The sequence below is a fragment of the Topomyia yanbarensis genome, chromosome 2 (assembly GCF_030247195.1).
Source record: "Topomyia yanbarensis strain Yona2022 chromosome 2, ASM3024719v1, whole genome shotgun sequence".
Classification (NCBI taxonomy): Eukaryota; Metazoa; Arthropoda; class Insecta; order Diptera; family Culicidae; genus Topomyia; species Topomyia yanbarensis.
Window position 1 is genome coordinate 54,915,651 of NC_080671.1, and position 22,944 is coordinate 54,938,594.

At 40.5% G+C, this 22,944-nt stretch overlaps 1 protein-coding gene across 3 annotated transcripts; it reads right to left on the reverse strand.

Moving 5' to 3' along the window:
• Positions 1-8,975: 8,975 nt before the first annotated feature.
• LOC131685172 (anoctamin-10) lies at positions 8,976-22,587 on the reverse strand. 3 transcript variants are annotated; one of them, XM_058968696.1, is made up of 8 exons: positions 21,688-22,587; positions 12,619-12,810; positions 12,014-12,452; positions 11,535-11,680; positions 10,558-11,471; positions 9,980-10,497; positions 9,747-9,921; positions 8,976-9,133 (listed from the first exon to the last, which is right to left on the reverse strand). In XM_058968696.1, the coding sequence occupies exons 1-8, from the start codon at positions 21,701-21,703 to the stop codon at positions 9,059-9,061; spliced, it is 2,475 nt and encodes an 824-aa protein (XP_058824679.1). In that variant the 5' UTR covers positions 21,704-22,587; the 3' UTR covers positions 8,976-9,058. The 3 variants fall into 3 exon arrangements, with proteins under 3 accessions (XP_058824679.1, XP_058824681.1, XP_058824680.1); XM_058968697.1 differs by having other exon boundaries at positions 8,988-9,646; positions 21,688-22,584; XM_058968698.1 differs by lacking the exon at positions 12,619-12,810 and having other exon boundaries at positions 8,977-9,133; positions 21,688-22,584.
• Between the last annotated feature and the right edge of the window lie 357 nt (positions 22,588-22,944).

The following is a 22,944-nucleotide window of genomic DNA, read 5'->3' on the forward strand; positions in this document are numbered from 1 at the left end:
TGTGACTAAAATCAAAGAAAACCCCCGGTCCGGATGGAATACCAAATGTGGCGCTAAAAGCTGCGCTTGTGGCATATCTGGACATGTTCAGGGTGGTCCTGCAGGGGTGTCTAGCTGAAGGCAGTTTCCCTGACATATATTCCTTGTTTTTACGTGTGTCTTGTTTTACCTTTTGTAACCCGTCGGGGTAACAATTTGGTACTGGGTGGAAATATACCTATTCGTGCGTACTCTCTTCGTAGAGTGTATTGTTTACGTAAAATTATGCTCACCGCTGTTTCGATACCGTTCACAATTAGTTTGTAAATTTTTGTATAGTTTTGCATTTGTGAACGGTTTTGTGCGTTCAGATAGGTGTAGTAATTTTTGTTTTATGTTTGCACATAAGAAACATAGGGTTTAGATAGGTCACCGCTCTCCTCTCGCTGCAAAAGTGATTGCTTACTATGCTGTACCATAACAATGACAGCTATGCGGCGGTGTGTTTTTTGGTGGTTGTTTGGTGGAGTGAAAGGCGGCCATCGAGTTTTGGAGACATAGTGACGGATTACGATTACAATCAGACGTCCAGAAAATTGTAGTGGTTTTTTTCGGGACAGTTTCCCGCCTTTGTAAAGTCGTTAAGTGCGCGAGTGCGACGGTAGATTCCCGTCGAAAGTGCCGGCCCGTGGTCCGAATGCTAAAGAATGTGTGGTGCTGGATCGCCGTTGGGGGAAACTAATTATCAAGGAGCTCTCGCTTCCTCGGCTAACCGTAAAGGATCTACACGCACCATTCCGCCCTCGTTGGGGAGGATAAGCCGAACGAGCCTTGCTCTTCTTCCCAGCTAATAGCCAAGGAGGGCGAAGCAGGGTGAACAGCGGCTTCCCCTGGGAAGAACACTGCAGTGTCTTCCGGGATTCTTTGCGGTGAGCAAAGAATCCGGTGATTCGTCACCACCGTCGCTAGAGAGGTTCCGACAAAGGAGCAAAGCTCACCTCCCTGGCTAAATGCTCAGGACCGCTGCCGGAGCAGCCAACGATACCAGCAGGAGAACTCGGTCGTTGGGGTCCCGGCCGGTCGGGAAAAACCGTCGCCTTCCCGCCGTCGTCAGCAGCAGACTGCAAGGAACGATCAGCAGAGGAGAGTTTCGGAAGAATAAACGGTAAAGTTAGAATTTTATTTGTTTGTTTACCTTTTTTTTGTTATGAAACTAAAATCCGAAATTCTGAAGAAGCACCTAGGCCGCCCTGAAAAGAAGGGTCCGCCGGGCAAACAAGAACCCTAGTAGTGGGCTAATTCCTACTTACATTAACTTACACTTTTTACAAGGTTTTTCGGAACGTGTTCAATGGGAAAAAGACAAAAAGAATGAATCGCAAACGGTGACAATTAATTATTTATTGGACACACTGGCAAAAGATATGCCCTCAAGCAGGAATTTTATTTGTTTACCTTTTTTGTAGTGAAACGAAAATCCGAAATTCTGTAGAAGCACCTAGGCTACCCTGAAAATAAGGGTCCACCGGGCAAAGAAGAACCCGAGTAGTGGGCTAACCCCTACTTTCATTAACTTACAATTTTTTACAAGGTTTTTCGGAACGTGTCCAATAGGAAATAGACAGAACGAATGAACCGCAAACGGTGACAATTAACCATTTATTAGACACACTGGGAAAAGATATGTCCTCAAGCAGAAATCGAACCGGCGATCTCCCAGTTTCTAGTTGGGTGCGTTAACCACTCCGCCATCGAGGAACTGTGATGATGCATCACAGATTCCAAACAGTATCGTGATCCCCCTCTTAATACCTACAGTGGACCGTTCTACCCCCAACACCTCTCATAGGTATTGAGACTGTGGCGGGGATCACGATACTGTTGGGAATCTGTGATGCATCATCGCAGTACCTCGATGGCGGAGTGATTAATGCACCCAACTAGAGACTGGTAGATCGTAAGTTCGAATGCTGCTTGAGGACATATCTTTTCCCAGTGTGTCCAATAAATGGTGAATTGTCACCGTTTCCGGGTCATTCTTTCTATTTCCCATTGGAGTTTCCCTGAAATGTAAAAGGTACAGAAGCTGTTTTTGCTGCCAAAGCCAGGGCCAGGGAACACACTTGCAAAACTTCCGGAAACAATTATCCTTAACAGGCCGACGAAATGCACGGATGGTGAGCGCGGACTATCCAAGATGTAGCTTGGATTCCGTAAAGTAGTGTTGACATTAGAGGTAATTTCGGATAATGCACGTGAGTACTGAGAAGGCATCTAAGCAGAAGCTAAGAGGAGATCGATACTGCGCTGTAGTTACAATAGATGTGAAGAATTTGTTCAACAGCGCTAACTGGGAAGCCATCGCCGCAGTGCTGAACAGAATAACCATGCCAGATCCTGAAGAGCTACTTTTAGAGTAGTGTTCAGGGCTTCATTCTCGGTCCAACTTTTCAGAACGGGGTGTACGGTGGGGTCTTGATACTGCGGCTGCCCAGGAAATCGTTGTTTTCGTGGATGACGTGTTTTTAACGGTGACTGGGTGAGACACTAGATGGAGTGAAGGTGTCGGTGACGGAGACAATAGACACGATAGAGAATTGGATGAACGGGGTCAAGCTGCAGATAGCTCGCCACAAGATTGAGGTGTTGTTGGTCAGCAACTGCAAAGCATGTCAGAGGATGCAGATCGCACGTGATTTCATCGAAGCGTGCACTGAAGCAATTGAGAGTGTTAATCGACGCCTGGTTGAGCTTCATCAACCACGTCGACAACGTCGGCGAAAAGTCGTCGATGGCAACGAACGCAATAGCGAGGATCATGCCAGGCATCAGCGCCCCGAGAAGCAGCATATGGGGTTCTTACCTGGGCTGCAGTGCTGGAAACCAAACGAAACCGCGAAAAGCTGAACAGGACGTTCCGGCTGACGGTCGTAAGAGTCGCGAGCGCGTACAGAGCAATGCCATCGTAGGCAGTATACGTTATCGCCTGGATGTTCGCCATTTTCATCACTCGGCGGAGGATATCGAGTGATACAATCGAAGGAACACCAGAAACGTAGGTAAGGTGGTGAGAATCGATTCGATAACGACGTGGCAGCAGGAATGGGACAATACGGAGAAAGGAAGGAAGTCCTACCGGCTAATTCTAAACCTGTTGACGTGGATCAACAGAAAGCACGGAGAGGTGAACTCCCATCTTACATCGCTCCTGTCGGGCCACGGCTGCTTCTGGAAGTATCGTCATCGGTTCCAGCACGTAATATCATCATTGTGCCCGGAGTATGAGAACGTCTAGGAGACACCGAAGTATGTGGTCTTCGAATGTTCGAGGTTCGAAGCGACGTGCAGGGAGCTGCTCGAAACTGGAGGTCCGGACATCAACCCGGATATTGTCGCCTACAGAATGACTAGCGACGTAAACACATAGAAATTTGACAACTGCAAAAATGCTCCCATCTTCCATTTATTATCTTTCATTTGACATTGTTGCCCTTACATTGGTTGAAAAAGATATATTTACCATGGTTGCCAGAATCCTGTTTTGTGCAATGCGTTCAACAGATGTCGCTAGTAATACCGTGGGCGATCGTGCAACTAGCCACACAAGGCTATGTCCTCAAATGGTTACTTGGGATCAGTGGTGCAAATTTTCATTTTTAAATGCCAACTTTCAGCTCAATGAAACCCAACCATGATTCAAATTCAAAGCCTCCCTTAATCATTCACTTTCAAGTTGGCTGGATTTTCATAACCAAAGCGTACGTCTTCATTTCAAATTGATGCTTTTTCATTCACCAACCAAGCTAGGCTGTTTGAATGAATGATGTAAACGAATAACTGCGAATTGAACATAGTAGGGCATGATTTGAGATTTGTTCTTCCTTCAAGTTCAAAACAACTTGGTGAAAATTTGCAGCTCTGCTTGGGATACATTTGCTCCCAGTGATCTTACACTTGCATGTAATTTTACTTTTAATTTTTTTAATGTGAGAATTCCTCCTCGCGAAGAATGGCTGTCTGGCTAAATAGAGAGACAACTTGAAGAATACGTACACCCAAAACGCGAGCCGTATCAATTACATGCGAATAAGCATGATTCTAATGAGAATTTTGCATTGTAACTGGTATAATGCATAGAAAGCGATATTGGTCCGGGACAAAAATGCATTAAATGGCGATTACACCACAGAAACTTACACAAACCTACAGTTGGGAATGTATCAGTGAATTTAACGATATTGGAGTATTATTATTGAAATGACTCCGCACTAATACATTTGTAAAGGACATCTCCACTCGAATAAATGTGCGCTCTGAAAATACTAATACACGCTCAAGGACCTGTTTCCATTTCGCCTTTCTACTGATCACATGCTGCATATTGGAGAGAACAGTTTATAGCATCATCAAATTGATGGGGTGTGGGTGATGATTATGTGTTGATTTTATGTTGAGCTTTCAGCGTTCTTTCAACCCTAAATTTACCAGCGATATGCGAGTTGTAGCCACTAGATAGGTTCATAAATGTTAATAATGATTAATGTTTTTTTAAGTGCACTATACGCAGAAGAAAGTTACCTATATGGGAATATTGGGCTAACAAATTTCGACGTTTGTCTGATAGAAGCCGTCCGCCAATCGTTTCTGGCATTCCTCATATCAACAGTATTTTCAGGTGATATTATATAAGTATTTCGCAGTAAAAGTATTAAGTTTAAAGTATCATAAACTATAAGGGCAGTGATGACATGGTTTTACACTTTTGAGCAGCAGTGGCAGGTACTCATTTCAGTTTGTATTATTTCCCAAACATGCGAATCCATCGCACACAGGTAACTGGCATCCCTATCTCTACATACAGAGTGTGACAATTAGGTTTTACACCAACCGACATAACCCCACAAAATGAGCCGGATGAACTTTGTTTGACAATTCTCGGTGGTTTGTTTACATGGGAGTTACGTGAGCTCGAATGCAACTGATGAGCACCCGTTGCACTCGCACTTACGCAATTGACGAGGTAAACAAACCAGTATTGTCAAACATGAACTTCATTCATCATAAGTTCATTCGTGTCGTCATCTTGTAGAACTCAATAGGTAACATCATTTTTCAACCGATCAATGGGGGTCAGTTTGACAACGCCAAAATTGCTTAAAATGTCATCAACAAATAGCAGTAGCAGTATAAATAGAAAACAATGCACACTTTCTCTAATTTGATCGAAACTAAAGTGCTTCTCGTTTGTATTTAGACAGATTTCGTTAATTTTGTTATAAACAAAGTTTTTTATGTTGACTGCGCCAATATGACGCCATGTCATCCTCTTGAGCGCACATCACCGCCCTGGTTAACGATCACCGCAAATCAATCTCAGCACAAATCTTGAGCGTTTTTTCAAAACGTCATATCTGCAATGAGTTACTCTCTTTGTTTACTTTCTCTTCTGTTAATAATTCGGTCATTTTAACATTTATCCCTCAACTCTTTGCATAATATGCTAGTTAAAACCACCGTCTTTCGATCTGTACTGTAAAATAAGTGAAAAGTGTTATAGTGACGCCGTAAAAATCGAAAGAGAAAGTAAACAAAGAGAGTAACTCATTGCAGATATGACGTTTTGAAAAAACGATCAAGAAATCATTTTCTTCCACTCTTCTCTGAAGCATAGAATGAGTGAGCGATGATTTTACGGCAAAATCCATTCGCTATGGGAAAATAACGCGTATATCACACACTCTCGTGAACGGAAACTGTTTAAGCGTCTAGTGTGGTTGGAATTGAGCTGTTCGCAGACAAAAAAGCGTAACTGTGTATGAAGGCAGAAGTTCTTACAAACACCACAGAGGTATTCATGTATAGAATACACCACCTTTTTGGCAGACTCAGCAAGCAAAACAAACTAATACTTTTACATGCGGGCAGATAATATGGTAGCGTGTATTCTCAATCAATTTACACTCAAGTTTTTTTTTACGCGGTTTTTTTTTGCGCGGTATTTTTTTACGCGGTTTTTTTTTACGCGGATTTTGAAATTTACACGGTTTTCATTTACGCGGATTTTGAAATTTACGCGGTTTTCATTTACGCGGATTTTGAAATTTACGCGGTTTTCATTTACGCGGTTTTTGAAATTTACGCGGTTTTCATTTACGCGGATTTTGGAATTTACGCGGTACCCATCAATGAGGTTCCCTTTATCGCGGATTCTTAAATTTAAGTGGTCTTCATTTACGCGGATTTTGAAATTTACGCGGTTTTCATTTACGCGGATTTTGAAATTTACGCGGTTTTCATTTACCCGGATTTTGAAATTTACGCGGTTTTCATTTACGCGGATTTTGAAATTTACGCGGATTTTGAAATTTACGCGGTTTTCATTTACGCGGTTTTCATTTACGCGGCTCGTATCCCCCGCGTAAAAAAAAACCTGAGTGTATTTCATCATGAATCAAGCTGTGTTAGTATAATGCTGTAGCTATGCTTGGTCTACAATGCGAAGAAGGCATGATTCTAATTCGGAATATGCACGAAAGGATGTAATGCCTTTTTTGCATTGAGAAATTGCGTTGGGTGTAGTTTGTTACACTGACGGTTTTTGTTGGAGGGCCAAGCCAGTGCTGGTTCTATTGTCTTGAATTAAGATTAGACCAATGCCATTCGCTTGGTAGATACTGTACCGTATTCCAAGCAGAAATTTTCGAATCTATTTTTGCTCTGGCAGTCAGGCTACCCTGAAAGAACTTTGGTCGGCAGATTCGAGATCGAAATACTGGAAATAAATGGGCGGACAAATTGGCTAGAGCGGGCGCTGTGACTGACTTCGTTGGTCCAGAACCAGTTCTACCACTATCCATAAGTTGGATAAAGCACAAGATTTGCTCTTGGGCTGCATCCGAACATGCAAACAATTGGCGTAGCTTGCAAACTTGCGTTAACACAAAAGCTTTTCTGCCGGATGTGTGTCCGAAAATGTCAAAGAATTTTTTGCATTTTTCCAAGCACAACTGCAGTATTCTAGTCAGGGCACTGACTGGACATTGTAAACTCATTTATCACATGGCTACTATTCAGCGCGCTAAGTATTATTCATGTGATCTTTGTGAATCCGATTACGGAACATCATATCATTTGATGTGCAACTGCCCTGTAGTAATGCAATTACGTATCCGTATTTTTGGTTTTCCATACATAGATGATCCTATGTACAGAGAGCTGAAACTGAAGGATATGCTATTGTTCCTAACCCAGTGTGGCAGAGCTATAGTTTTAGCCGTATTTGAATGACAATATTTCTTCGGGCACAGAGAACAGACATCCATGATCGAACAAAAATATTAAAAAAACGTGTGTAAACAATTGTATTAATATACGATAAACACTAGCGCCACCACACCAACCTATCCCAAATATCCGTCAAATCCATTCCGGAACCGGTTCGAAATCCTTAAATAGATTCAGTATGGAATCTTGCTCAAATAAAACAACCGATTCCAACTATATCGATTGATGCATTTGAGCTGGAATTCATGCTGGAAGTCCGAACCGGTTCCGGACTAGTTTGACTGGGTAGAGGAATAACCTGTCAATTCTGTCGAACTCAGCCACAAAAAACATAACGACAGTAGGGCACCTGGTTTGGATATCCAAACTACCTGCGAAACCGTTAGAGATTTTACACAAGTTGAATGCTGAAGATGGACGTCTGTTCTCTGTGCTTCGGGGGTGTTGTCGTTCTGTCTTCTCAATATCCCCTCGGGGGTGTTGATATATTTGCTCACAGTTTAAATAAAAATTCTAAATTCCTCCGGGGGTTGGAAGTTTTATTCCTGCTATTGTAGCACCTGCAGATCGTTCAGCATCCTTCCGAGGCGCAGAATGCTCTGTTTTAATTGTTCTGTGTCGTTATTTTCCTTACCCCTAACCTTCCCATCAGGGAAATGATGAAAAGACGATTTATGGCAAGGCACAACTCTCCGATCAACATGGGGATCGTGCTATTTGAGCTAGACGCTACTGATTCCTGATAATGCGACCAAGTTTACGTTTTTTTCCGTTTTCCATACAAGTCTAGAGCTTTTGTTCAAAATGACATCTACAATGAGTGATTCTCTTTGTTTACTTTCTCACTTTCTCCTTCGATTTTTACGGAGTCGCTATAGCACTTTTGACTTATTTTTCAGTACAGCTAGAAATACGGTGGTTTTGACTAGCATATTATGCAAAGAGTTGAGGAATAAATGTTAAAACAACCGAATTATTAACAGAAGAGAAAGAAAACAAAGTGAGTCACTCATTGTAGATATGTCGTTTTGAATAAAAGCTCTAGACTTGTATGGAAAAACGGGAAAAACCCCAATCTGCATGTGAAAACAAAACTCAATGCTAAATTAGAATTAAATCAAAAAAGCTCATGCTAAAAATTTCGTACCTCTCGTTGTACAATGACTGATGAAGCGAACAGTTCACCGTTAGCCAGCAGTAGAACGCTGGTTGAATGTACCGTCCGCACTACGCACTAGTACGTAGAAATCGGCAGGCCGGCCCAACGGTACGCCCTTCCTTTACATCAGCACGTAGAAGTTTCCTTTCTCAGTGAGCAACACAATGACGCTAAAATACGTTCCGGGAACGCTGGACCAGAAATCTACCGTGAAGCATTTCACCACCGGCAATTTGTGGGAAATTGTGCAACCAACAAAATTTCTGAAACGGCAATTAAATGTTGCGGGAAAAAGCTGACGCGAGAAAAAATGAATGAGACCTACTGATACCATTAGCAGGTTGATGAAGATACGATGGGAGGCTGGAGCCGCACTTTTATAGACGAAATGCACTAGATAGGACTTCTTGCTATGGCAAAGTAATTCTGGCTTCATGCTGAACGGTATTCTGGGAAGGTGTAGTTCGGATTATTCGGATCCAAAGAAAATTTAATTTGTAATATTTAGTAATATTTTTATTATACAATAAGAACAATCTATTAAAATCACTTCTGCGACGGAAAGTACACAGATTGAGCGAACCATCGATTTGAACTATAATTTCTAAGTGTAGGCCAAATAGACTTGTTGAGCTTCTAGGTCAACAGCGAATGCGTATCGAACACACTCCGGAAGCGCCTGAACAGTAGATTTCGAGAGCGCTGGGCATTCTATTTTGGATATGGAGAAAGGTAATTAGTTTCGTTCACGCGTAAACCGTGCTGCGGTCAACAGACCGATCAACGATCAAAGCTGTCACAACTTTTAATCTAGGTATTTTTATAACAATAACTTTGAGCGTAGAATTATCACATTGTTTTATAAGTAAGATTATTTTAGTAACACTCTGCTTCATATCAATCAACCTAGCCTATAGTGTTAGATTGCAACATCTGTTAAAACTTATTGATCAAACCACAACGCTCGTTACACTGCTAGTGGATTCATGGCCTAATTCATTGTTAGTAAAGCAAGTGTGTATTTTACATAGTATAAATATGAAAAGTTTCCTGAATATGTTGGTAGTCGGGGAAAGTTTGTTGATTGGACACACGGCAGAATGTCCAAAAACAACACATCTTTCTTCAGATGAAAGGGTGAAGTGAAGGCACTCTGTGATCAAAATCTGGCAAAACCGCAAATGCTGCTTTCATGGCTGGTGTAATATGGCTTGTTATCTAGTCCTAGAAAAGATTTCGTTGTAAGATTTACTACTTTAATATCAACACTGTTAAAAAAATTAGTACTAAGCACAAACGGCTGTTGTTAGTGCTGCTAACATACTTCTCGTTTCAGCGCCTGTCGAGACTCGTAGTCCGCCCGGGCCAGTGCCACTCGCACCCACAGCGGTGTGTCAGGAATGGCCTTGTAAATGAACCACGTTAGTCCGAGCAGAACATGTTCGATGACCAGGAAAGTGATGGTGTAGGATTCCGGACTGAGATTTGTTGCCAACTCCCTGCGCGAACGAAACAATCAAAAATCAAGAATCAAATCAAAATCAACCAAAAACCAACCTCATCTGTGGCGACAAGTACAGGATACCACAGTTGGTCATAATGGCAATGACGGCCAACGTTTCAAACGCCAGCTGCCAGGCTCCAATATTTTTCGTTCGTCGAGCAAAGGGTCTCTTAAAGAATGAACACAATTTGTACGCATCGAGCCGGATCTCGATCACGTTGTTCAGGATGGCCCAGAACGATGTCATCGGTGCTACTGACGAAAATAGCACCATGTAACCGAACTGAATGTACAGTTCCAGGTAGTCGTCATACGTATTGTACTCCTCGAGGATACATTCTTTCCTGTTTCGAAGTATCCGATAGTCGTCCACATCCAGTGATTGAATCCCCATTTGATCGTACTCTTCGAATGCTTTTCGTTGCCGTTCGTAGTTTGATTTCACGAACAGTTTGGTCGAAATGAGCCCTACCTTCTTTTTGATGTAGGGGAATAAATTTTCGAGCACATTCTGGATGAATTGAAGTACGATTAACTGCATCATCAGTTGAGTTTTTAGCATTTTCATGTCCTGAAATTTAAAATCATATTCAGTATCGTCACGTTAGTTAGTTAGTTCAGAGGATCACACCTGCAGGATAAAGGCGATATAGAACAAACATAGAAAATTGTTCACAAACTCCAGCACGATCAACTTATTAACTCGATGCCGTTCGTACTGACTTTGCGTTCGATGGTTTTCCTTGTCCGTCAGATAAGTCGCTAGCATATTGTAGGCGATTGTCGAAATCGCAATATAGATGGCATTCACGATCGACGGGACGTACAAGATGTACGAGTCCAGTCCGTACAACTCCGCCAGGTAACTTTCCACATAGAACTGGAATATGGTCACAAATGCGGCAATCGAAATGCACAGAAGTATGATTGGTGTCGTCACGAAGTACATTTGTACGTAGGTTTTCCACTTTGGATAATGCAGCGTCATTTTGCCGGTGATCGGATCTCTGCCCAGTTTTCCGTAGTATCCAACTCGGGGCTCGTCTAGATTTGTCATTGTAATCGTTCCCCAGCGGTACGCGTGGGATGAGCTTTTTCGCTTCCACAACTCCAGAAACACTTTCATCCAAGCGACGTAGAATATACAGAAGAACGGGACAGTCTCCGTTTCTTCGGATAGAGCCATCTGTAGAAGACCAAGCACGGTTGGGAATATCAGAGCGTACGTGTAGAAACCGAGGAAGGAGAAGTACATGCCGACACTTTCACCAAAGTAATCTCGTATCTCGTCAATCGGCTGTGGTTTGGTCGGTTTTATCCACACGTGTCGTAGTTTGCGCAGTTTAGATTTGTCGTGTAACGAGTAAAAGTGGGTTATGATCTCGGCCTGTTGGGCTGCTTGAATGATTGACTGGCCGTGGTAAAGCTGAACTTTGGTCCCGGGGATGTGGTGTTCGTGTTCAAAGGTTCTGATGTTTTCCAAAGCATATTTGATAATGATTTGGCGATCGGCCGACGTCAGGATGTCCTCCACGGCCATTGTTTCTTAAATTGAGAAGGTAAAGATTAGTGACTTTTGACTGTTTGTGCGTAACTGAATAAAATTACCGTCGTAGAAGAAGTCATCCAAGCAGGCGACGTTAAAATTTCTAATGATTCCAGTCTTGGTTTGCTTCATGAAGCCCATATCGTCTGCGATTTCGAGGAACTTCATTTGGGTGGCTGAGATGTGCAAGTTTAGGGTTTGCGTTTCTCTACGAGATGGATTCATAGTCAGAATACGTTCAAAAATACTTCTATGCATTTTTTCTGTAGTTAGGCACCATTCATAAATAACGCAACACTTACAGGACGGGAAGGGGACAAAGTGTGACATGTTGTGACATATGGGGAGGGGGAGTAAGCTAGAACGTTGCATAACATGATTCTACTAAAAATATTTTTTTAAATAAATAGTTACGTACTAGGCAAAGGGTTGGGGATAAATAAATTTTGGGCATTTTTTGCGTTACGTAATTTATGAACAGTCCCTTAGGGTTAGAACCTGGTTTCACTGTGTCTCAAGTAAAAACCACAATAAAACTCACTTGGTTAACGGCTCCTTTCGCACCAGTAGCTCCGCACCTCCATCGACCCTCTTTCCCTGAATCTTGTCGATGATCCACTGGATCGTGTCAGTCTCGGCATTCTCGGCGAATTCTAAAACCATAAACGACTCTCCAAATCTACTCTCGTCCTCGTTGGTACTGCTGCTCGGATCTGAAGTATGCTTCTCGTGGTGCGTGGATCGGCCCCGTTTACGCAGGCCTTCATCGCCAAAAGAGATTCCCGATTTTTTTGGCATCTTTGCTCGTTTCAGCGACGAATGAAGTTCGTGTAGTTTTTCCTCCTCCTCATTGTGGTCCATATTCTCCAATGCGTGTATTTGCGAATTTCGCTGACGGATGGACGGAATCGTAGTCTTCCGGTTCATACCGATATCTTCGTCATCATCGATGCCGAAAAAAGTGTTCGAGATCAATTTTTCTGAAAAAATATTGTAGTTGATTACTTTAGTAATGAAATCGATGAAATATTTTTAAGTTTTTTTAGAAAGACAGAGTGCATCACTAACAACTTCTATTGACGTAAGTGAAAAGTTAGAAAACGAAGGTTTGAATCCGGATCTAAACTTCGGAGCCAGGATACCTACTCATCTCGTAAGATTTCAACAGCAAATGCCAAGCCGGGAATGTCCGGGCTTGCTTTGTGCGTTTGTAGCCCCTACGGACAGTTTTAGCTGGTGACTCTTTTGCAGTATAATGTAATGAGGGTGTAGTGGGGATCGTAGATGAAGAAGACCTGGTGGATGCAATGGAGTTTTCCAACAGATTCGTGGGCAGCTCTGCGAAAATTTGGAATGTTTTAGGTAGGTATATAGGTAATATACAAAGGTGTGTAGAGTTGCTGAATTTGCTGACTTAAGTGAACAAAAAAATTGGCAACTCTTGTCAACAAGAAAATATTTGTGAGATTATGCAAAACATTTAAGGAAAGGTTCTCATTCAAAATTTGATTTATTTCTTTGCATTTTTGAAAGGTATAATTTTTTACAGACCATTGTTCGAAGCGGCGTCTTGGCCGCCACGGGATGCTCTCGGCTCGCGACGTGCCTCAGGTAGAAACCTTTTCATGGCATTATGCACGTTGCCAGAATGCTTCGCGTTGCACTGTACAGGTCTCGAGAACGTATCTCACGGCTTGTTTACGAGGCTCTTTCCGCAGATGATTTGCTACAGTGGTGCACTGGAGGAAATACCCAGAATTCCAATGAATGTTTCAACGGGAGACTGGTTCCGAAATATTTGCATTCTGCTTCTCAAACCATGGAAGGTATCGCTTGTATAGCCGCAAACTTGTTCAATGAAGGAAGCTCGTCAGTGCTGAATATTATGAACGCGCTGGGAGTTGCTGTTGGGTCTGAAGCAGCCCATTCGACCCGGAACTCTGATAATCAACGTGTGGAAGCTGCCAAACGCAGAGTGTCCGGCTACGCGAGGACGGCTTATCTGGAGAAGAACATTCGAGCCATTTCTTTCCAGGAGCAATTCGAGGTAGAGGAAGGACTGTTATATGGACCTGCCGTCGCAGACTAATCGTGAGTTATCAAACAATAACAGAAAACGGTGAAAAATAAAAAAATGTTGGTCAAAATTGTTAAAGACATATTTTAGGCCACCATATTGGAATCGCTGCTTTTATTTTTTTTTTGATTTTGATACTTATTAACTCAAATCACTTTTTCTCGATTTTTGCTGAATTACCACTTGATTTTTCGCCATATTGGATAGGTCATTTTGAATTTCGAAACGATTCATATATTCATATAATTATGGGGTTTTCACGATATTCAAAACCCATAATTCCATGAAATTATACAAAATATTGACATGCTACCACGAATAATTAATCGAAAGTGTTGTCAAAACTTTAAACGCGTTTATCTCAAAACATGATTTTTCAAAAATGCGTGCAATCGCATTTGAAAACGATTGAATTTAAAAACTTTTGACTTTTGACCTATCGAAAGAAAACCTTTTTCAGTTGAGGAATGGCCTATAAAAAATCTACAAATTCTTTGGATTCACTATTTTTAGTGAAGAGGAATCATACGAAGATCCGTCCGAAAATCTCCAAAATCGTGACCGTGGGCTTTTCATCTTTTTTTGAGGGCAGACTTCAACATGCCCCGCCAAAGTCTGGCAGCGACTGAACTAGTTAAGGGGGCAAACAGTGATAATAAATATCTCAAACCTGAGCGCAGTCCACTGAACCAAAAAATATATAACGAGAGAGATTTGGCCTGATCGAGGAGAGGGAGAAGTGACGATCTGCTTTTAGGGGACATCGGGGGTCGATAGGTCAATTAGTAGGTATTGGAGGAAGTGGCGGTGACGGGAGCATGTGATGGCATCATCACAGTTCCAAGATGGCGCAGTGGTTAACCCATCCAACTAGAGACTGGGAGATCGCAGGTTCGATTCCTGCTTGAGGACTGAGAAATGTGCTTCCAATAAAAAGGTGAATTTTCACCGTTTCTTCATTCTTACCGTTCCGGTCATTCTGCCATTCTGATTTTTAACCCATTTTATTTTCACGGTGTACGGTAACTTATTTGCTCTTCAACAAACCACATATCTTGCAGATATTCTGCTTTACTAAGGACCGTCATATTGTTGATGAGATTTTCCAATTTTCGGAGATCTCTGCTGCTGCAAAGCTGCTTTCCTTTTGACGTAGGACTACGTCTTTGTTTTCGATATAGGGGTGCACTCTGCAAATTCTACAAAAATGGTATGTAACGAAAAGTGGTCCAATTTTAAACGCATATAATTCAGCCATCTCACGATAAATTTTCAAATTTTTTGCACAAATCGCCCCGAAATACTTCTAAGAATAGATTCCAATAGATAAACCCAAGGATGATTGATATCGTAGCATTAAAAAATTAAATAATATGCAACCTTGTCAAAATATCGCGCATTAACACACAGAAGATAGCGCTTCCCAAGCCCTGTACGACGGATTGGTGTACCTAGCGCGCAACGCTTCTATGAATGACGTCATCATCGACTATTTAAAGAACGGACTTGGCCAGACACGCTCAGTTCCCTGTTGAACGGCTGGCGAAGCAGATCACTGCGCTGTGTTTTTTACAGCCAGTGTAGCTGAGCTATCCGTTACACTGGCTGTGGAGGGACGCTACCCTGTGTCGTCCAACAGGCGACCGCTTCAACTGCTTCCTAAATGCTGCTGTAATGTTGCCAGTAAATTTTTGGTTTAACTAGCACATGTATTTGCTATTTGCACTTGAAATTAAGTAATGTAGTGGTAGTAATAAGCTTCCCATTTTGGTTTAAACGCAAGGACAGTTTTGAAACAGGATTTGATTAATTAGTTTCGCTCATCTAAGCAATTTTATCAATTCTGTAATTTAAAATGAATTTTACGGAACTTGGTGAATTTGGCCCCACTTGCAACTGGTATAATCAACCTGCACAAAGTGTTGCATAACGCAGGGCTATTTTTTGGAACAAAATAATTCAGCCCTTCGCTATGCAAAATCACGATATTATGACAGATGGGCTAAGCGCGGCCGTTCCTTTCAATCGGGAAAGGCCGCGTGGAATGTTGGTGAAACGCGCTAATAGTGTCGTGGTGGTACTAGTTGTCTCTTTTGATCTACCCATCATCATCAGCGTTGACTCAATTACAATCACCTTATGTTTCTTGTTAGACATGTTTTGTACATATCTGGTAAAAATACTTCGTCATAAACACATTTTTTCAAACATGATTCTTGATTTCTAAACATGTCCAAAAATGAGACATGTTTATAGCGAGTGGGTAACCTGCAAAATGTCCTGTATGTATGCAATGCGCAGCGTTGGAAAGCATTTTCCGATCAATGCTAATATCCCAACAAATCATGAGCTTTGCATACACACAGAGCAATTTTCAGGCAAAAAAAATTGTCACGGAAGAATTGAATTTTCCTGACGTAATATTAACCATTTTACAATCCTGTGGCATCGAAACACATCTACAAACTTGGGGTTATCCATGGGTGTTTGAACTTTTAGGATCTGTTTGAGAGCAACTAGAAAGCTTGTTCTGTACATGAGATGTGATTATATTGTCTAAAATTTGATTTTTCTTCACCGGTCCGGGTGTTTTTTCCCACACACTAAGTACTAAGAAAATAAATATTTTACATTAAGTAGTATAGTCCTACGTCTACAGTTCGTGCAACCCCATAGGGCTGCCCCTTGTAGTTTTTAATCTTTGTCAGGTCGTGCAGTAATTCCTTGTAGCCGACGTCTGGTTTATCGAAGTTTTATTACAATCTTTCCATGATTTGTGGAACATTTCCTGGGTCCATCATGAGCGGCTGAATACTCTTAGCAGCATGTCCTCCTATGGTTTATTGCAGCCGATTTATATTTTCCATTGGAATAAATCTTCCTTCCTTTGAAGTTTCGTTGAATATTTTTTGAATGTTGACCAGTCTTTCGCTGACCTTTTGAACTTTGGCAACTGCATTAGTGCCTGCCGCTTCAAATATATGGTCCAATCATCGTTTGTCTGGCGACTTGGAGCAGCATGCTGATTTCAATGCAATGCCTTGAGTGAATCTAGCATTCAACTCAGTAGTGTTTCCATACTCGTCTTGTTTTGGGCTGTCCCCGTGGATCGCAATTGCTGTTCTATTGCAGAACATTTGAAACAAATCAACGCTATTCCTTGGTTGGCTTTCCATCCAACCCAGCGCATCCGATATGAAACCATCGGTCGCATTCATCGCATGCGACCATATCCTGCCTCGTATTTGGCTCAGTACATAGGCGGCAGTGCCCATTCTTGTTTTTGACGAACTGCAGCATTCTGAACATCGTTGTTTTTCACTGCTTTTCACTTGTTCTTAAATAATACGGGCAAAGCAAGTTGTGTGTTTTTATGATTGTTTTTTAAACACTTTTATGATGGTTGTTTAAACCAATCTTTCACTCTCGATCTTTAAGGTGCCGAGCACACCTAGACTTACTACGGATATTCCAACCAATCTTCTGCTCTCGTTCTAATGGGCGACGAGCACATCACAACTTACGCTCAGTCTTAGGGAGCCGAGCATACCACAACCAATTCCACGAGAGGTCTGACTTCCTCTCTGCAGTCACCAATGTTTCCGCGTGAAGGAAACGGAATAATTATTGTGGTACACGATAGAAATCCAGTTATGAATCATTTCCACAAAATTTTCGAAGAATTGTGAAAAAATAAATTCCATGAGATATTTGGAGGCGAACTTCGACATTTTCTTCTTCTGAAATTTGTCGTCCACATAGAACTTGCTCTTGGCTGTGAAAAACTCCAACCCCGGAATTTGCTTAAAATCGGCTTTTATATACGTTTCGTCGTCCATCACACAGCAGCCATATTTTGTCAGCCTCTTCTCGTAGAGCTTCCGTGCCCGAGTTTTAGCCATCGATTGTTGCCGCTCATCGCGGTTTGGGAAGTTCTGTACCTTGTATGTATGTAGTCCAGCTCTCTTCTTTGCATTCTGGACGTAGCTCTGCGACATGCCGATCTTTTTAGCCAAATCACGGCTTGAGACGTTGGGATTTGCTTTAATCATCCGCTTCACCTTTCCCTCCGTCTTTTTGTTCTCAGGTCCCGGTTTTCTTCCAGCTCCTTTGCCGTGGTCCAACGTCAACCGCTCCTGGAACAACTTCAACACTCTGGAGACGGTTGAATGGTGAATGTTCAATATTTTTCCCAACTGCCGGTGCGACAGGTCAGGAAATTCCAGGTGTTTGGAAAGAATTTGTTCGCTCGACTCGCGTTGGTTCACCTCCATTTTCGTTGAATCGAAAAACACGACTACGAATTTGACAGCATGTAAACAATACACATCAATGAGAAAGTGTGCAAAATTTGGTTGATTTTTACCCAATGGTAAAAAAGTTATGCCCTGTTGAATGTGTAGCAATAATTTCGTATTCGCCTTTTAGGTCTCGTGCTCAATTGGGCACTGATAGATAGATAGTAAACCAACGATTTTGATGAAGAGTCTTTATTCGGAGATTCAGCATCTTTAACCTAAATGACTGCAGAAATCGTTTTGCTGCTATCTTCTTGGATACAGTTTCCCTAATGACTTTTACAAACGCTTTAAACATAGACTTGGGGAGACAAATCGGTAAAACTAGCAATCATGAATGTAAATTGACATCACGGAAGATCCCATACTCTTTGTATGGGCCATACTTCCTTCACAAAACACGGTGTCTCTGGTAGAAAATATTTAAACAAAAAAATCAGTATCGCCAAAATACTCACTAATCGAAAGGTTAGATGCTCCTCTTTCATTTGATCATAATTTTGAAATTTTCTATCGGGGGGTCTAGAACATGTTTTCAATATTTTGATGAATTTTTAGGTAATTTTTCAATGAATAGCTCAAAACATACATCTCCCTTTTAGGAGGTTAAATCAGTGAGCACACACTGTCAGAGGAACGTTAATAAATTGCTTCGAAGACACCTTGACTTAAGATTTTGGTCTACGCGACCGAGTTTCCGTGAGGTGGAACATTTTCTGAAGGTGAACATGTAGCTTAGGCTTAAGGATGTCATATATCTTCAGTATCATCACTTGCGCAGTGCGGTATTGATATCATTCAACACGCTAGACCAAACAAAACGATTCACTTTACAGAACAACCTCAAACACGTGTTTGAAAGTGACAGTGTGAAGATACCAGTATATATAGAAAACAATTATACAGATGTAAGGCTACATGATTTGTCACCGCGTAAGCCCTATGAATCAATTACAAAATGCATGTCGCAATTCGGAGAAGTGGAATCAGTCACGCCTGATACTTGGAGAAACTTTTTCCCGGGTATTCCTAACTGGTATTCCTAACGGTAACAACTGTAAAATCAGCATACAATGCTTCAGAATCAACTGCTAGCACCACCGGCGAGGAAGCTAATAACAACGACAACGGCTTTACGCTCGTGACCCGTAAGTGCCCTAGGAAAGGAGGAACATCTGATCGTGAACATTAAGGCACCACAAACGATGATGACATTGACGGCAATGATGAAAACGCAATGGACCCACAAGATATTTTCCCGCCGCGAAAGAAAGTCTCCCCGCGCAATAAAAAGTTGCGTGGACGAGATCCAAAGGACGCTCAATAACTTTTGTTTTTATTCATTTTTATATTGTAATTATTTAAGAGACCCACGGCTCCGTTAAGCTATCGCAATGAGCTGTGTCAAATAAATAAATTAGAAAAAAAAGTATTTTGATTTGAGTAGTCAACGAAACAAAGGATCTAAATACATAAAATAAAGGTAAAATGTTCTGAAGAATCCAAAAATGACATAATTTTAAGCAAGACAAGGGTCGGAAAACAATCCTGAGCAAAACAATTCTATTATCATAAAATATAAACAAAGCGGTACTGTTTTGCGGATTTGAAGAAATTCCAAAAAGTTATTATAACAGGTTTAAACCGTATGTTGGCCCAAAAACTCAATTATTTAAAATAAATTTAAAAAAAAATAATTTGAATATTTTCACAACTTGGTAGATGCGAAAAATTGTAACGTTTTCTATATCGTAGCATTTTTAAGGCAAAATATAATAATATTTAGTACATTGATCGCAAATCCAAAAAGAAAGTATTCAAAATTCCAGCCAATTTCAGAAGATTAATCTACAAAGACAGTTTCATCTCACTTACCATGGAAGTAGGAAGCAGATATAAGGCCAATGTACTTATAATAAGTGTACTCTCAAACACTGTAATTATTGAAATTGGTACACATCAAAATGATTTCTCGCTCAAAGAAATGCACGTATGCGAAAAAAGCTCTAAATTTAAGTATTAAACAATACTTACACAAAACTTATTGAATTCAAAGAACACAAATAAATCATTAACTAAGAAATTTTTTACTGATACTAATTATTCATCAATTTTCAAAAAAAAAGTTAGTTTCATATATCGACAAATGAACGAGTAATGAAGTGTCTATATGTATATAAACATAGATATTTATTTTTCATATTAAAAAAAGTTCTAGAAACATAGGAAAAACAATTCAAAATTTGTCTCTTTTAAAATAGAAGCAAGTTTCCGGATAGTAAGTATTTCAGTGATATTAATTTGTTTGTGGTAATATTGTTCTGCCAGAGACAACAAAAAATTCACCGAGTAAAAAAAATATTCAAATTTTTAATTTAAATCATCCCGAAATTGGCTAAATGTCGGACATTTGTGTCATCGGAGGTATTCATTAACGTAACAAGCCTCTCCTTCTGATACTGTATGTCCAAAGATCCATCCCCCTAAAAGTGATTTATCTTCAGAGCGCTTTTCATTGAAACACAATTTTCAAAAATAATCATCAAAATGTTAATAAGAACTTATTGTTCTAGACCCCCCGATAGAACATTTCAAATTTAGTCTCAGATGAAAGAGGAGTATCTAAGCATTCAATTACTGAATATTTCAGCGATACTGATTTTTTGTGTAAATATTGTTCTACCAGAGACACCGTGAAAACCCTCATGCTCGTTTGGCTGCACATTTTGACACTTCGCTAGTCTGTGTATGAAGTGTCTGTAATTAATTCTACATTTTCCAACATAACTCATATTTAAAACAACAACTTTCTATGACAGCAAACATTATTTGTGCCTAGGCACTTAAAAAAAATTATGTGAACTTACGTGTATCCCCTGACCTCGACACATACAAGCATAAAAATTGAATATTCTAACGTTTGATTTTAAATTTAGTTTTCAATTTATCATCATTTCGTGAATTACGGTTTGTTTAGTTGTGTATTGTTTGGAATTACGTCAAATTCATATTTTTTGGCGTGTGCCAGCAAAAGAAATATTAACCGATACATGCACACACCAAGGAATATGCATTTTATCATTGACATAATTTCAAACACAGTTTAGCGAACCGTAATTCACGGAACGGCGAAGTATAACCGTGTTCCATTTAATTTTACTTGAAAAATGTACTTTCCATACGCAGTGACATAACTACGCGTATCACCATTAAAAACAAATGCCATATGTGGAGTAAAATTACGTGATTTACGAAATTCAACGTCATATAAAATTAAAATGTAACGCAAAACTATGATATTTTTTATGCATTTTTTATGTCAGAGTGCGAAGACTAGGGGCGGATCCAGAAAAAAAAATCGGGAGTTCGAAATGAACATTGTGCAATACATAATACGTAAAAACCTCTTTTAATGAAAATCAGTATTGGTGGTCAAATTTGATTTTTAGTTTGAAACTAATACATCAAATTCAAACTAATTTAAAATTTCTCAACAGGTTGAAAATTTTCAGGACGGGTCCGGACCCCCGTGAGCTTTCCGCGGGATCCGCCACTGATGAAGACGGAAATTTACACGATTTTTTTCTATGCGTATCTTGGGTTAATAGATTCAAGTTGTTTGCCTTGCTATTGTTATATGTTACTGTTACCGCTTCGGGAAACAATATGATAGTCATTGCTTTTCCGTAAAGGTATTGTCACACTTCTCGATAGTCTAGTTACTTTTTTGGCGTTTTTGTGAGATCCAAGAAATTGTCAAAACATTTATTTGTTTTGTTCATAAAGTAATTTCTCGTAAATTTTTCTGTCAAATTTGTTTAAACGCAATAAATCCCTTACCTTTAGCATCATCCATTTCACTCTGTAGATATTGATCAGTCTTGTTACTTTAGATCAACAGGTCCTGAAGGGGGCCGTTGAAGACCGGCTTCACAGCTGTGCTACAGTATCACGATGACGACCTTCACCTCCGTGCCTAAAACAGCTGTATTTATGTAAACACAACCAGATGACTCTGGTATAAGCTTGCTCAAAGCGACTGCTGAAAAGAAAATTATATTTCTATTTTCATTATTCAGAGAATTAGAATTACATCGTTTGTGCAATATGAAACGAAATAGAGCGTATCATTGGATTTCGATTCACGAGTAATCGTCGACTATAAATCAACATTAGTTGTGATATTTCTGTAAATTACTCAATTCTCGGCCCTGCACGGGGAGGCGAAATTTATTTTGCATGAGGTATCCGTTTTCATTAGCACTTTATTAGAGTGACGATGGTTACTTTCCTGTTTCACTCTAGGAACGTTGGCAAAATGCAAACATATACTTCCTAGTAACATAGCTTTGATCACAGCTGATTGAATCAAGCATAAAAATGTTTACCACTCTCCGTGTATTTATCGATATTGAACAGTAACCTTGAACAGTGAAGTCTACTATATTAACTGAAAACGTAAAGTCTAATAATCACTTCGAAATATATTTCCTTCATTGAATTAACACTTCGGATGAAAAGAAAATTCCCAAAATATACTTATAAAGTAAAAAATACTTTCCTTCGTTCCTGCAGTGCTTCCCAGTGGGTCAGAAAGGGAGACAAGATTCTTCTCTCAAGCACAACCAATGCCACATCGCCCTACACACAGTGTAACAAATACGTACGATCGTCGCAATGACTAGCAGCTCACTGGCAAGTGGCAGCGAATGATCCACCGGCCAACCGAGCGACTGCCACAGTCATAACACAGCCGGAATGACGAGACGTCGCGACGCGTTTTGTGAGCTGTAATCGCTTCTCACGCTTCGCGACATTATGTTTGCGGTTTGGTTTCACAAATACTATCAAATGCGGTTTCGGCATGTTTTGAATTTGATTGTGTATTCACGCAAAAAAAAATGCCGGGTTGTGGTTCTCACGTGGTTTGTACAGTGTCGGCAAAGTCAATGTTAAGTTTAGCATTTTTTTACCATTCTTATACAGGGTGTTTGGTTCATGATTAAGAACTTTTTGAGGAGAAATAAGTAAAAAATAGTTCTAGACATATCAGCAAATCACAACCGTTGCAAAGTTATTGATCTTTTTCTGTGAATA